The sequence below is a fragment of the Atractosteus spatula genome, chromosome 3 (assembly GCF_055471065.1).
Source record: "Atractosteus spatula isolate fAtrSpa1 chromosome 3, fAtrSpa1.hap1, whole genome shotgun sequence".
Taxonomy (NCBI): domain Eukaryota; kingdom Metazoa; phylum Chordata; class Actinopteri; order Semionotiformes; family Lepisosteidae; genus Atractosteus; species Atractosteus spatula.
This window is the reverse complement of record NC_142708.1, coordinates 70,393,521-70,407,892: the sequence shown is the minus strand read 5'-3', so window position 1 is coordinate 70,407,892 and position 14,372 is coordinate 70,393,521. Positions and strand designations below refer to the sequence as shown.

Below are 14,372 nucleotides of genomic sequence, written 5' to 3'. Positions count from 1 at the left end.
AAATAACACCCTTTCTTGAAGATAAATGCTATTAAAGATTACCTTTCATATCTAGAAAAACTCTGATCAATTTAGCAGATTTTGACTTAAATTAAGAAGTGGGAGTCCTGTACTCGTATGTAGAGCTATTCCTGGCTGTGGAATATTAGTCCCGTGTAGCTGCGTGGTGTGAAGACTGAGTAAGAAAGCTTCTTTTCACACATTTGTTACAGATACCTATGAAAGGACAGCAAACGTCACAGTGAAGATCGAAAAAAGTTACACAGAGGACCTGAGCAACACATCGTCACCAGCATACAAAGAATTTGCAATGAACTTCATGGATCAGGTGAAGCAAAATTATGTTATGCAACAAGTTCAGGAGTCGGTCAAATTCTTATCTTACACATCCACTTACAGCTGCCTCCCTGGTTCATTCCTCGTAAGTGAGGGGTGGGGGCAGCGCTGTCATTTCCTCAGCCAGGCGAGTTAACGCCAAAGTATTAAATTCACTATCCCTTTATATCCATCAACTAATTTCTTTATAATAAGAATTTGACTGAACTGCTGGATTTAATTTTGTTCTGCTTGTGAACAATAAATGTGAATGAAGCCCAAGTTGTTTGGTTAGCAAAAACCAGGCGAGTTAGTGAGCCTAACCCACCACTATACCTTGATTCCAAAACCAACCCCAACATTGGAGATGTTTTTTGTACTTCTGTTACATGCTTGTCAACATTATTGTTTCTCCTGCAGATGGGGAAAGTGTATAGGAATATTCCCAGTTACAAAGGAGTGAAGATACTGAAAATCAGGTACTGTGTTTCCATGCTCTGCTAACTGGTCAAAAAGTCCCACACCCTCCAGAACACAAGAAAGGTAGCAAGAGGCTCCACATGAATCTACTTACGTTAGAGTAGCTTAAGCCAACAGAATGGGTTTTTGCTCAAAGCATGGTCAGCTTTGCTCTGATGGCAGCCTGTGATGAGTTCTGTCAAATTGATTTTTTCTCCACTCTTTCAGAGTACCCTGTCAGACACATTTATGGTCTCAGTGATGATATTTTATGATTTATTCAAAAAGTGAATTAAAATGAATTTGTATTTTAAAGATTGAGAAACCAATAATGGAATACGTTTTTTGCATATCTCTCATTGCACTTCTTCAATATACAGGAGACGAGATCCAGGATTCTGTATGTTGGGACCTTAAAGTTCATGCATTATTTCTTGAGGCTTTCGTAAGGTTTGAGTGGGCATGCTGTCAGAGCTGTGACTTGACAGGAGAGTCAAAACAGAAGTTCAGTTGTTTTTGCGTGATTTCGCTTAGGAAAAACAGCCCCTCTACTTGTTTTTAGAAGAACTCATGATAGAGCACACCCCCAGGAGGTTTTGAGGAAGACATGGGAAGGGACACTGGCTCAGCTCTCCCTGTTTACTCCCACAGAAAGGGCAGCATCATTGTAGACCATGAGGTAATTCTGGAGATAAAGAATGAGAAGACGCCAGCAGTGGAGTATGAGGAAGCGCTCAACCAAGTGGAAAAGGCTCTGGAAGATGCAATGAAGTGTGACACTGAGAAAACAGGTAATAGATGTCACCAGTACCCGGAACCAATGAAGTCTTAACTAAGACATAGCTTGTATCTGGTGTATAAATAAATTAACCAGTTTTGTCCTGGGGTTACTACACCTGTACATGGTGGGACATGGTTACAGCAGTTCCCTGATAATGTGGTCATGGTACCAGCACTAGGTGATACTGCAGCACTATGCTAACACTGTGGTTACTACGAGTGTACTATGTGATATCACAACACTACAGGCACTCTGGTTACTGTTCCTCACAGAGCATTTTAATGGCACTGTGCTAATTTAATTTTTAATGACTTATTAATTACTGTTTTCTTCTTAGATAATAAGCCTTTATTATTATTAACCTGGCACTGAAATAAAAAAATCATAGACCCCTGACTGTAACAGCGATTCTGTTTCCTTGTTTCAGATAAAGAAAATTGCCCAAATTTTGCAATCACGAATGTCACAGTCAGCAACGACACTAACACATTTAACGAAAGTGGTGAGTACTGAGGCTAGGAGTGAGAGCCTGGAGAAGAGAGTGGGAGAGGTTGGACTTGGAGAGAGAGTTGGGTTACCATATAGTTTCATGTAATCAGTGGAAATGGTAGCTAAATATATCTGGACACTGTTCTCGACTGCAAGTTAAAGTTTGAGGCCAATGTCAGGCACATTTTCAAAAAAGGGCAACAGAGCCTATTTTTCCTAAGGAAGATTTAACATTTTAAGGTTGGTAGTTTGTTGCAGGTCCTGTTTTATATCATGTCTTTTGTTGAATATGCCTTATCTTTTGCAATGAGTTGCAAGTACAATCTGTATCTGGAGAGTAAGAACATACTGGGAATTATGTCATGTCAAAAAGTCATTGGTGCTTATCTTTCAGCCCTAACCCACATCTATCATTTGTAAGTCGTGCGTAAAGCATATTTCACCCCTTCACACTCTTTGTTTAATGAATTCCAATTACTCCTCTCAGAATGCAGATATATATTTCCCCATCTAAAATCAAACAGGTTTAAATCTTCATTTATACCTATGGCCATAACGCTGCTCAGCAGATGATCCTCTTCTGCATGTACTGTATATGTGTGCTGTATGTTTGGATGTGTTTTCTTCATATTGTCTGCTACTGTAAAACAAATTGCTACTTGGGGATACAAGACTATCTCTCTCTTTGTGCACTGTGTAACTTTGTGTTCCCTCCACAGCTGTGTGCAACGAACTAATCCCAGAAGATTTCAGGCAGTACTTCACTACTTACACAAATAACTCAGGAATATCCTGCATTTCCCGGTGTGACCCCAGACACAAAGAAAGGAAAACCTGCAACCTGGGCACTTGTCGGGTCACCAGAGCTGGACCCACCTGCTTGTAAGATGCTCTTGTATCTCCGCTGATATAACCAGTAAAATTGTCTTTTCTGACAGAGATCTCGGATCAATACTAAAGCCAACGGGCAGTTCATTTTGAAACAGGGCACAAACAGATTGATGAGTCATCCGTCATAATTTCTATAGCACCCTTTGAGAGTGAGCACTCCATAGGCTGTTGGTGAACTACAGGAACTAGTTCTTTGATGACTAGTTCTTAATCACAAAACGGACAGCTGAGAATCTCAGCTGCCAAAAATATATTCTCGTATCTAAGCAAATACCGGGCTTTCATTTATTGTCCTAACGACCACTCCAAACACCATTACTAACGACACTAATGGATTTGGAGTGCTACACCTTGTATAGCCCTTAGCTCGCCAGTCCGGAATAAGAGTGACACTTCCTAAAGGGATTTGAGGCAGCCACAACCACGGCTGTCCTGGCTAATTAGGACAAGCCTAGGAACACACTGAGCACATCCCCAGAGGGACGAGCAAACCCCCGCAAGGGGAGACCATTCCACTGACAGTCCCGCTGTCCCTGACTGTGACATGAGCATAAGGCCGTCGTTTTTTCCTTTGTTTTATTTTCTTTGTCTTTTCTCCTGTCCCGCCGTGTATCTCCCACCGGGGCAGGAAGAGTTCTTTTTTTGGGGTTTTGGTTTCATGCTCCCTTTCTCCCATACTGGACTCCATTAAAGAGTGAAAGTCCAGTCTGGATAACGCAGTTCCAAGCAGTTAATTTTCCCCAGGTTGGACCCTGCTAAATAGGGACAGTCCAATATTTTCTTTTTCCTTGTGGTTTTTCCCTTTTTGGGTTTTTTGGGGTTTTTCCTAACCTCACAACGATGCCACCGCCCCCTCAGACGGGGCCTGACTTTTACCTTCTTTGCCGACTTTCCTCCATGTTCTACCAGTGTTCACCACGGCTCCGCCCACTCCCGCACTGTCACAGTATGAAAATATGGCTTTGACTCCTCTCTTCTATGCCTGTGTTCACAGCTGCCGTCAGACAGACTCTTTGTGGTACCTGGGCAGTGACTGCTCTGGGCCCATCAGCAAAGACGGTGTGTTTGGTGCCATCGGTGTCCTAGCTGTGGCCTTACTGGGGATTACTGTGGGTCTGTCCACCTACCTGCTGTGGAAGAGAAGGCAGATGAAGAGGTTAGTTCTCCAGCATCTGGAATGAAAAGAGATGGACTGGGAGAGAGACGGCCCAGGGGAGCAGGGGAGACTGGGAGAGAAAGGAGGAGTAACTGAGCAAGAGGACAGGCTGGGTGAGAAAGTGAACAAGTGGGGGAGACAGAGAAAGGGAAGGTGGATGCTGTAGTATTTTGAGGTTAAGGAACTGGGAGAGGTGGGGAGACAGAAGGGAGAAAGAGAGGGAGCTGAAAGCACAGCGGGAGATCGGGACTTTGAGACTGGAGGTTCGCCACATGTCTGTGTGTGTGAAAGGCTGCTGTTTTCAAATTGTGTCATCCGGTGAAGAATGACAAAATGAAAAGTGGCGTGGCTCCTGTCACGATCTTGCTCTCTGACGGAGCTGCTTTTCCCAGGGAGAGAGACGTCAGGGATGACCTGGTGAACCAGTGGGTGGAGGATGACATTGAGTGGCCGTCAGATGACAGTCTGAGAAGAGCTGGTGCAGGTAACTGCCTCCCACTAACCTTCTCTCCTCCTTCCTGTAGCCTTCCCTTGCACCCCTCCTGTATCTACCTTATTTCTCTTGCCATTCTGTAGATTCCTTTTCACTTTCGGCTTCTATAATTCAATTTTTGTGTCTTCCTCTCCCTCTTCTGTCTCTACAACTACCGGTTCATTCCAGAAGTAATGACACCATTTTTTTCCCTTTTCCCTGTATTATGTCTTTTCTTTTCTCTTTTATGAGGAAATAATCCATCTCCAGAAAGTGGCAGCTCCTTCTTTCTCTTTAAATGTCTTAACACTTATAAAGCAATTTTCTGGACACTCCACCCAAAGCTCCTTTTCTGAACAAACTCTTCTCCTTACTCAAGCAGTGTTGGGTTTGGAGGATATTACGCATGTTCTTTTTTTTTCTTTACATTTGACCTACTGTTTCTCTCTGGCTTTGAAGACAACGTGGCCGGCGTGCCCTACGATGAGGTGTATGAGGAGAACACCCACTGTAACACCAGAGAGAAAAGAGGTACCAGCTTGGGCAGTGACCAGAGCTCTGTGAACAGCGCGGGCTGCAGCTCGCCTTACCAGAGGGCGCCAGTTGGTCTCCAAAGCGGGCACCCAGGTTGGCCCAACCAGCACTTCATCTCTCTGGAGAACGAGCAGATCCCGGTAAGTCAGCACTGATAACAACAAGACACTCATTGCACTGTACTGTGTTCTTCACAGGCTGATAAATGATACGAATATGGATGGTGCTTACAAAAAAATAACTGGCCTGGACAAAGAAATCTGGTGAAAAAGGAAACCATGAGGCCATTAAATTTTGTCCACATACAAATGGGAACACATGGATAAGGACAATAAGTGCTGATCACAGCTATCACAGAAACAAATGGTGGTCACACTGAGTTGGTGTGGCACTTATCGTACTTTACTTAATGGAAGTTATTGACTGAAGTTTGGGAGGGGTAACAACGACAAGTTAGTTAACACAGCTGCACCTCATCATGCTCACCACCAAACCAGCTACATGAACTGAACTCAAACACCTCCCTTCTCATTTGTCTTGAGCATCCCTCCTCTGCTTTATTGCCCTATCTCCACCTTGCTGCTGTCCCTGGTTCACTCAGTCGGACTGGGGTTCAAGCCACCTCATCCTGTGGCCAGTAGGCTACCTATTACCCAAGCAGGTTAAATTACACTTTTCACACCAAGTATACCAAGCATTCACAAGCATTCAATCCCTGGGTGGTGTTTTTTTCCCTAGTGAACTCCCAGTGCCTACAACAGAGGGTTTTCTCTCTCTGCTCAGTTATCTGAGTGATACTTTGAAAGTGAGCAGGTTAGTGACTACTTGTTAATTTGTCTGCAGATGAGAATCAGCCGGCCCCAGATCCGGAGATCCTTTGAGATCTAAGTGTTCCTCTCTGTTAGACTTTCTCTTTGTGGCCTCTGAGGCTCCGGGAGAGACCTAATGGTTCCACACGCTCTGCACGAATCTGGGATAAAGCAAGAAGTGCCACATGGATGAAAAGGAGGAATAAAGTGTGGGCACAAGACTACATGAAGACATCACTGGGATTCCACACATCCACCATGGTTGGACATGACAAACTTTTTTCTTTGCACATTTTTGAAGGAGGAGGCTGATCAGATTGTTTAAAAGCCCAGAGCGGAATATGGCCCAGGCATTACTTCTGCACACATCGCCATGGCATCTCTAATGACCACGTCCTCAGAACCTTGGCAAAAAGGTCTCATCCAAAGTATGACTCATACTGCAGCTCTTGGCACTAATCTTGCTAAGTGTTTCATTAACAGAACGTTTGCCCCAGACCTTGAGTTAAATGGACGGTGCTAACTTTCTTCCATGTTACACAGCAGTTATGTTTTTTGTCTCACTGTCATCTGGAAGGTTACAGAGATGTCTGGTGGATGCAGCAGCTGACTCAAGCCCACTTAATCCCAGTGGAAGCTGTGCAGCAAGTGCCACCTGGGTGAATGTGGTCACAACTGGGCAGTGACATAGCCTGAACCCTAAACAGGCAATGGCCAATGTCCATACGTCATGGATTGGGCACATATTCAAAGTAAAATTTGAGCCCTGTTAGCCAATGTCATAGTCCAGTCGCTGGTGCTTTAAAGCTTACGGCTTCAACTCCTCCTGCCTCTTTGCACAGTACATCATAGCACCTTACACTCATGTGCTGCTGTCTGGTATCAGACCCAATGATTAAAACTGTATTGAGTTTTAATCACTGACTTCCTGAGTTGACTTGAAATAGACATTTAAATCACTATAGTTAGGTCAACAGCCTGAGTTGACTTGAAATTGACATTTAAATCACTATAGTAAGGTAGCTAGATTATTCAATTACTTAATTAGAAAACATAAGAAATATACAAAAATGAGAGGAGGCCATTTGGCTATTCTAACCTGCTTGGCAGCTAATTGATTGGAGGAAAATTAACCTTTCTTGAAATTAGCCAAGGGCCAAGGTATCAGCTTCAATGTGGCCGAATAGTTTGTTCCATACTCCCACATTCCTAAGCCTAAATAAATATTTAAATTTATTTTCAAGTTATTTATACTTGTGTCCTGTTTTTTATACAATTTTTAATATCATGTCATTATATTAAATCATCAATATCATCTTCTATTATTGTTCTAAGAGAGCTGACAATGTCTTGACCTGGAATTTGTAAAAATGTTAACATTTGACTACACTGGAGGCTCGCTATAATATTAGCAAGTTAGGACTGAATGTACAAACCCGATTTTTCTGTTTTATGGCTCTTAAAGGAAATAAAGGCATCTTGGAAACACAATGCTGGTCATTTGTGATGGAGGCTGAATGATGCTGGGTCAGCGACAGGTGTGTGCGTGTATGGAGAGGGTGTGCTGTATGCTTCTGTTCAGAGCAATAAACCCCCTCTCCCAGTCCAACAGGCAAACCACCTCAGAGCCACAACTATGAGAGCTGGCTTCAATAGCAGGACACAGGACTTTCCCCATCTTCTACAACCAGACCAATCACCGATATCTCAATCCTTTGGGAAATCAGTGGAACGTGCAGGTCACTCTGTCATGAACCACTGCCCCTCATGACAACTGCAAACGAAGGTGATCCTGCTGGAAGACTGGGAACAGACTGCAGAGATCTCAAAACCCAAACGCTGTTCTAGCTGCTTGCAGAGGCATGAACACATTATTCACTGGGGGCTCCTAATATTTAGCAAGTGAGTGCAGGTAGGAACATAGATGTTCTAACCAGGTGAGCACAGGATGGCGTGCTAAAAAGGCTAAGCTATGAACTAAACGCAACAACAAAGCAATAAATCCCTCTGTTGACCAGGACTGTCTATGGCTTCCTCCTTTTTAACATTTGCAGTTTATAAAAAGAGGGACGTTTTACTGTGGGGGCAACAATTATGCAACAGCTTCAAATGAATTAGCAGCATTATGTGTGGTCACTTGTTCCACTGGAAATTTCAACAGGCTTATAAAACAATTAAAAGAAACTTTAGATTAATAGTGCCCTTCTTGGGAAGGGCAGTTCACTCACAGCACGTTGCTTTGTGAAACACACTTTGTGTGTGTACAGCTCCTTCTCTGTAGTTTTTAATCAACCTTGGATCTTAATGACTGGATCTAGATTTTAAACCTCGAATACAGATTGCATAACCATGACCAGACCTCTCCAGAGACCACCAGGGATCCAGAACCCCAATCTCAGAAACACCGTTCTAGCAGTACAAAGAGATAAACTTTACATTTTATTATTTAAAAAAATAAAACTGCAGATGAACAACTGAACTGAGTGATATACAAAAAAGTCAATTAAGAACAGAAGGACTACTAGCTATACCATAACACTTTCTGGCGCACTATTAACAGTGTAATCCTGATTTTACACCATTGACCTTAAACTGGGAATCAAGAGCATTTTAATTTCTGGCAAATTAACACTGCCCCGGTACATGTAACATGCAGGACTTAAAATATAACTTATCCACACAGTAAAGTTACTCCTAGTAGGCTTGCACCATGACATAATGTAAGACTTCACCCGACTCTCTGTCTTGATTCTGACCTCACAAGAAGCTTCAGCGGGATCATGAAAGGGTTCAAAGGGCACAACCCTGCTTTTGCAAAGTCCGGCTTGGCTCTGTTGGCACCTGCCTGGGGTCTGGCTCCATCTGAGCTACGCAAGTGGGAGGGATCTCGATCAGATGGTATTGCCGTTGGTTCTGGCTGCTCACTGAGGGATAATGAAGCACCTCCCTCTGGACTGGATGAGCTTGCAGTTCTTCTCTCTTGATTGGTGGACACTATGGCTGCTGAGCAAACCCCTCTTTGACTGGTGACTGATTCCATTGTGTCTGCATTGTTATTGTCATTCATAAGGGACAGCCTGATAACCTCTCTTTCATCGGGCTTTTCCTTGTCAGGCATGTTGGCTGGCATGCTGGAAGAGCCATCAGTGTTTGCCATGCCACTGGAGGACGTGGGTCTGTTTTCTATGCCACTGGTCAACCTGGCATCCATCCCAGCTCCAGAATCATTACTCCGAGGACAGGGAATGTCCCCAGCCCGACTGTCGGCTGAGCTGGGCTCTCCCACCTCATCCGGCAGCTTGCAGGCGGCCCCTGCAGCCTCGCTGGCCCCAGGGGATGAATGGCGCTTGCGACTTGCGAGGGGGCGGGGCTCGGCAGGAGAGCTGAGCCGGCTGTGGACCTGGCGCAGGTGGTGCTGCAGCTCGCGGCCATCCAGCAGGGGGAGCTCCTCCGGAAGAGACAGCAGGAGATCCAGCATTACTGCGCTCTCTGAGACGGGGAGAGGAAAGAAAGCAGAGTGCGAGAGATGGGGGCAGGGGGTGGGCGACATTGGGGTAGAAAAGGAGAAAAATTGCAGAGAAAGGAGAGGTGGAGGAAAATACAGAAAGAACGAGGGTTAAGAGTAAAAGTGACAGAATTTTACAATTCTACCCAATAATGCCCAGCTCACAGGCCTTAATCTGCTCTGGCGGAAAGCACCATTTCAGTTGATATCACATTCACTTACAGAACTCTGGAAACTCAATAGAAAAGCAATTTAATCAGAGAATGTAATCACCAAATGACAGATAAAAACTGAGCATTCAGTTGTTAAAGACTATCTAAAAACTAATCAGAAAATGGAGAGAGGTTCCCAAAATTGGTGTGGAGATACAAAGGTTGTATCCCAAAGGAGGTTCTGAATGGCAGCAAAAGCATCTGCCAGCACTCACCCAGAGCGGTGAGCTTGGGCTCCTTCTTTTTATGGGACAAAGGGTTGAAGTAGCGGTACAGCTTTTCAAAATTCACATACAGCGGCAGTCCAGACCCTTGAGTCTGTGTGGGGTGGCGCACGGTGGACTGGTCAGCACTGGACGGGATCAGAGGCGTGGGGGCAGGGGCCACTTTCGAGCTGGAAACGGAGGTGGAGGAGGCCAGCAGGCAGCCAGGCCTGGCGGAGATTTGACTAGAGGACTGTGGGCCAGGGGAAGGTGTTGGCAGACTGGAAGGGGACGATGTGCTTGCAGCTGGGCTGCTGTTGGCTGACGTTTGATGTCCTTGGGTCTGATTGGCTCTCACTGGAGAAGACAATGGGGGCGTTGGCTTCTGATTGCTGCCGGATGGGGTTCCTGGGCTCCGATTGGCAGAAACGGACAGACGAATTGGCACACCGGGATTCCAACTGGTGGAGGGCGTCCGCGAGGTGGAAGACCCAACTTTCTGGAACTCTTTGAACGGGCCTTGATGCCGTAGGCGTTTGGGTACCTGGATGATTCGGTCCACTTGTTGCACAGATCGAGGAGGATAAGAATGGAAGAGGCTACTAGGCTCTGTGGCAGCAATCACCAACATCTACAACACAGACATTTTCAGACAGGACTGTTAGAGACACGTTATCGAGGAAATGAGACGGTTTCTTCTAGTCCACATGACAAGGGAGGAACTGACCATACTGCACACGTGTGCTTCTGTTGTTGTATGTTACTATTGTATACCTCATTACACAACAGTTTGCCAGCACTAAGGCACACTAGTCATGGCAGGAACAGCAATACCAGAATACTTTTACAATAATTGACTCAGTAATCTGTACACTTCACAGTTTAATATACAAACCCGAGCCACCCACATTCACGCTGCTTTGGGTTATATTGTATCTGTCTCAGTGACCACAGAGCTATATGGTCACCTTATATATGTGTGTAATTACCTGCAAAATGAAAAAAAAAACCTGTCACAGTTGTATTTATATGGACAGAAATGAATACAGACCGAAGTATACATACACATTATAGTTGTTGCAGGTTATCGTAACCCAAAGGTCAAAGGCTCTTTGACCTTGGAACCGGATCTGTTGGTTGTCCGCCTTTCTGTGCTAGTGAAGTGAGTGTAAGCAAACAGACTGGGCTGCCGTTTGAGGAGTTGCTGCTAGCTGTTCGTTAAATGACAGTAAAGCGTGTTGAAGTTCATTAACGTGTGCTTATTGCAAGTTACCACAGGGAGGGCGTGGGACACAGCCCTTAGCAAGACGCAGAGGGTCGGCGCCGGCGCACCTGCGAGAAAGCGGCCGTGATGGGCGCCTCCAGCTGTCCGGCCATGTCCTGCGCCAGGTCCGCCCACAGCTCCACGGGCACCTTGTTCTTCTGCTGCTCCTGCCGCTGCTGGGTCAGCGTCTGCGTCACCTGCGTGTTCACACGGCCCTTCAGGAACTGCAGGAAGTCCAGGATCTGTGTGGGGAGGAGGGGTGCAAGACACTCTTATTCACTGCTGTGTGATTGCAAATGACTCTGCCCATTTGCCACCTTCCTTACACCCTTGCGCATGAGACACTTTTTTGGCTTCTTCTACAGTATTAACAAGCAGTTGAGATCATTTATAAGCCAGCAGCCATATCACTCTGCAGCTCACAGCTCACAGCTGGCAGCCCACTGGAGCTCAGCAGGGTTGAGCATGGCCAGTACCTGGATGGGAGACCTCCTGGGAAATATAAGGTTGCTGCTAGAAGAGGTGTTAGTGGAGCCAGCAAGGGGCGCTCACCCTGCAGTCTGTGTGGGTCCTAATGCCCATGTATAGTGAGGGGGACACTATACTGTAAAACAGGTGCTGTCCTTCGGATGAGACATAAAACCGAGGTCCTGACTCTCTGTGGTCATTAAAAATCCCAGAGTGGTTCTTGAAAAGAGTTTCCCATTGGACTTTATCAGTCATGGCCTCCTACTAATCCCCCTCTCTGAACTGGCTCCATCACTCTGCTCTCCTCCCACTGAGAGCTGGTGTGTGGGGAGCGTACTGGTGCACTATGGCTGCTGTCGCATCATCCAGGTGGGGCTGCAGACTGGTGGTGGTGGAGGGGAGTCTCCAATACCTGTAAAGTGCTCTGAGGGGAGTGTCCAGAAAAGTGCTCTATAAGTGTAAGGGAATTGTTATTATTGTTATTATGATACAATAACAATCAATATAATTATGAAGTCATATAGCTGCAAATAAGTGAACCATCCAAAGTGTTCCTTAGTCTACTGACTGTCCTGCACAGACTTGAATGACTGAACAACAGAGTCATAAACATAAAACAAACAGGACTTCTTCTCAGAGGCCCGAGTAGGTGAAGACAGGGAGCTGTGGTGGCGCAGTTCCACAGTCTGAATCCACGGAGCTCCCCTGTCTGGGAAAGAATCCGGTTTGAGCCGAAGGCCTGATTCCACCAAACCCTACACCCACCCTTCCAAAGCGATCACCCAAAACACAGATCCGTTCTTCTTAGTTTTTGGCGTTTCTGTCAGCCCTGACCCGCCCTGGCTGTACCTCCTGCGCGCTGCGGCCGGGCACCCTGGACTGCAGAGCCGGGAGGTCGATCTCCGGGCAGCGGCTCTGCTGCCTCAGCGCGGCCAGCAGGCGGCGCCGCTCTGACATGCTCCACGCCGCCCAGGTCACCCGCGGCGGCGGCGCCTTGTGTTCCTCGCTGGTGCTGTAGCGCACGGGGGCAGCGCGGCGGCGGGATGGCGGCTTCATGGCTCCCCTGAGGAGGGTGGAGAACAGAAAGAGCGCTAAGACGACCGGGGGGGGGGGGGGAGACCAAGGATCTGCTCATCCCACCCTCTGACTGACGGCTCCACCTGGCAAACTGTGCCGGTGCAGGAGAGAGAAAACCCTACAACGGCCAACGAATGTGTTCACGTATGCGAATAAAGGTACTAGAATTTCCGCTATTTCGCTCTGAGGCTGAATACGATCAACAAGTGAAAGAAACCTTACAGTGGCAAAGGATCAAGTAAGTTTATTCCTTTTCAGCCTGGAATAAACCTTTACTTGTTCCTTTGCAGCCTAAGCATGCTGACGCAGCTCCCTACTTAAGCATAACAGTTTTACAGAATATTGTAAATCAATTGTCATCACACTGTCCATTTTACAAAATTAAAAAAAACAAACTAAACAGTATTGTTAAATAATATGCCTTCAGAACAGTAATTTACAGCCCTCATTTATACTGAATCTCCAGATCAAGTACTCCCTAACAAGTCAGCGACATCAGATCATCCTGCTCTGATGTCTTCTGGCACAGAACAGTGATGTATGAGCACTGGATGTAATTGTATTAATAACACTGAGGACAAAAATAACAGGAGGACTATCAACACATTCAGCCTATTGGCAGTTAGCAGGTAACTGATCTGAGTATCCGTGCCTGCTGTTTCCTTAAGGAATCCAGGCTAGCGACTTCAACAACATAGCTAGGTAGCTTTTCCCGCACTCGCACAATTTTTTACATAAACAGACAGAAAAGAAAAACGAGGTGAGCAAAAATTAAAAGCAGGTATTGATTCTGGCTGTGATTATGTTTAGTTTCTGGTTATTGTGGTATTTCAATCACAGAGCGACTTCAAAATCCCGTGTTCAGTGACCAGTTTTTCCAAAGCCTGATGGTTATATCATGTCTGTTCTGGCTCTGCAATGGAGAGGGATAGAAAGTCCTGCAGCTCTGTTCTAAAATCTCCTTTCTTTTATAATAATCTTTTATTGGCACCATTCACATTCAAAAGTGGTGCCAACGCTTTTATTACCCAGACAAAGTGAGCGAATTCAGTTTATACATGCATTTAGTGTATATAATAACCTTTTTGCAGACTTGCGAAACCAAATACCAAGGAATTCCTGGAAAAAAGTGGAATAAAGAAGCGGGACGATTTAAGAGACAAATTGCTCGGTTTCCACACAATATCCTAAAATGGCTCCCAGAATCCCTTTCACGATCACAATTACACGACGTAAATCAAAGATACATCGTGAAGAAATGGACTTCTCGTCTCCATGAGTAATATACTGTATATAACATGATAGTGTATAAGGGTATCTTACGCATTTGTGTAGGAATATCAAACCTCAATACAGCTTTTTTTCCCGACTGTATTTCTGCCTATGCGCTTATTTATTCCCGCCTTTTTCCTCCTTTCTGAGTTTTTTAATTAAATGCGTTTCGGGTAAGATACATAACGTTCATGCGGCAGTCGAGCACATCTAATTAGGTAATACTGCAGCCGGTAAGGACAACAGCCAGTCTCCTTTGCTTTGCTAGGTGGTTTACAACGGCTGTTTTCTTGTTTGTGTTTTGCAGTGTTCGTGTAAAGTCAACAACAAACTCGACTGCTGAGCTGAAACGACAAAAAAAAAAACACCAACTCACCTTTAACGCGTCAAGCGCTGCTGCTTAGAAAAACTCAAACTACCTACTAGAAAGAGACACTTCCCTCTCCCTACGGGTCGCTAATAGAG

General features: G+C 45.4%; 2 protein-coding genes across 2 annotated transcripts; one reads left to right on the top strand and one right to left on the bottom strand.

The window, feature by feature from the left end:
* The first annotated feature begins 732 nt into the window (after positions 1 to 732).
* Positions 733 to 5,985, top strand: LOC148838579 (mucin-17-like). Its single transcript, XM_088911210.1, has 8 exons — positions 733 to 794; positions 1,426 to 1,565; positions 1,983 to 2,057; positions 2,764 to 2,926; positions 3,930 to 4,091; positions 4,484 to 4,575; positions 5,023 to 5,237; positions 5,941 to 5,985. Exons 1-8 carry the CDS (start codon positions 736 to 738, stop codon positions 5,983 to 5,985), a joined length of 951 nt encoding a protein of 316 aa, XP_088767336.1. The 5' UTR covers positions 733 to 735.
* A 2,331-nt stretch (positions 5,986 to 8,316) lies between these two features.
* Positions 8,317 to 14,328, bottom strand: snapc2 (small nuclear RNA activating complex, polypeptide 2). Its single transcript, XM_088910788.1, has 5 exons — positions 14,284 to 14,328; positions 12,408 to 12,621; positions 11,159 to 11,332; positions 9,839 to 10,457; positions 8,317 to 9,395 (listed from the first exon to the last, which is right to left on the bottom strand). Exons 2-5 carry the CDS (start codon positions 12,612 to 12,614, stop codon positions 8,635 to 8,637), a joined length of 1,761 nt encoding a protein of 586 aa, XP_088766914.1. The 5' UTR covers positions 12,615 to 12,621; positions 14,284 to 14,328; the 3' UTR covers positions 8,317 to 8,634.
* Between the last annotated feature and the right edge of the window lie 44 nt (positions 14,329 to 14,372).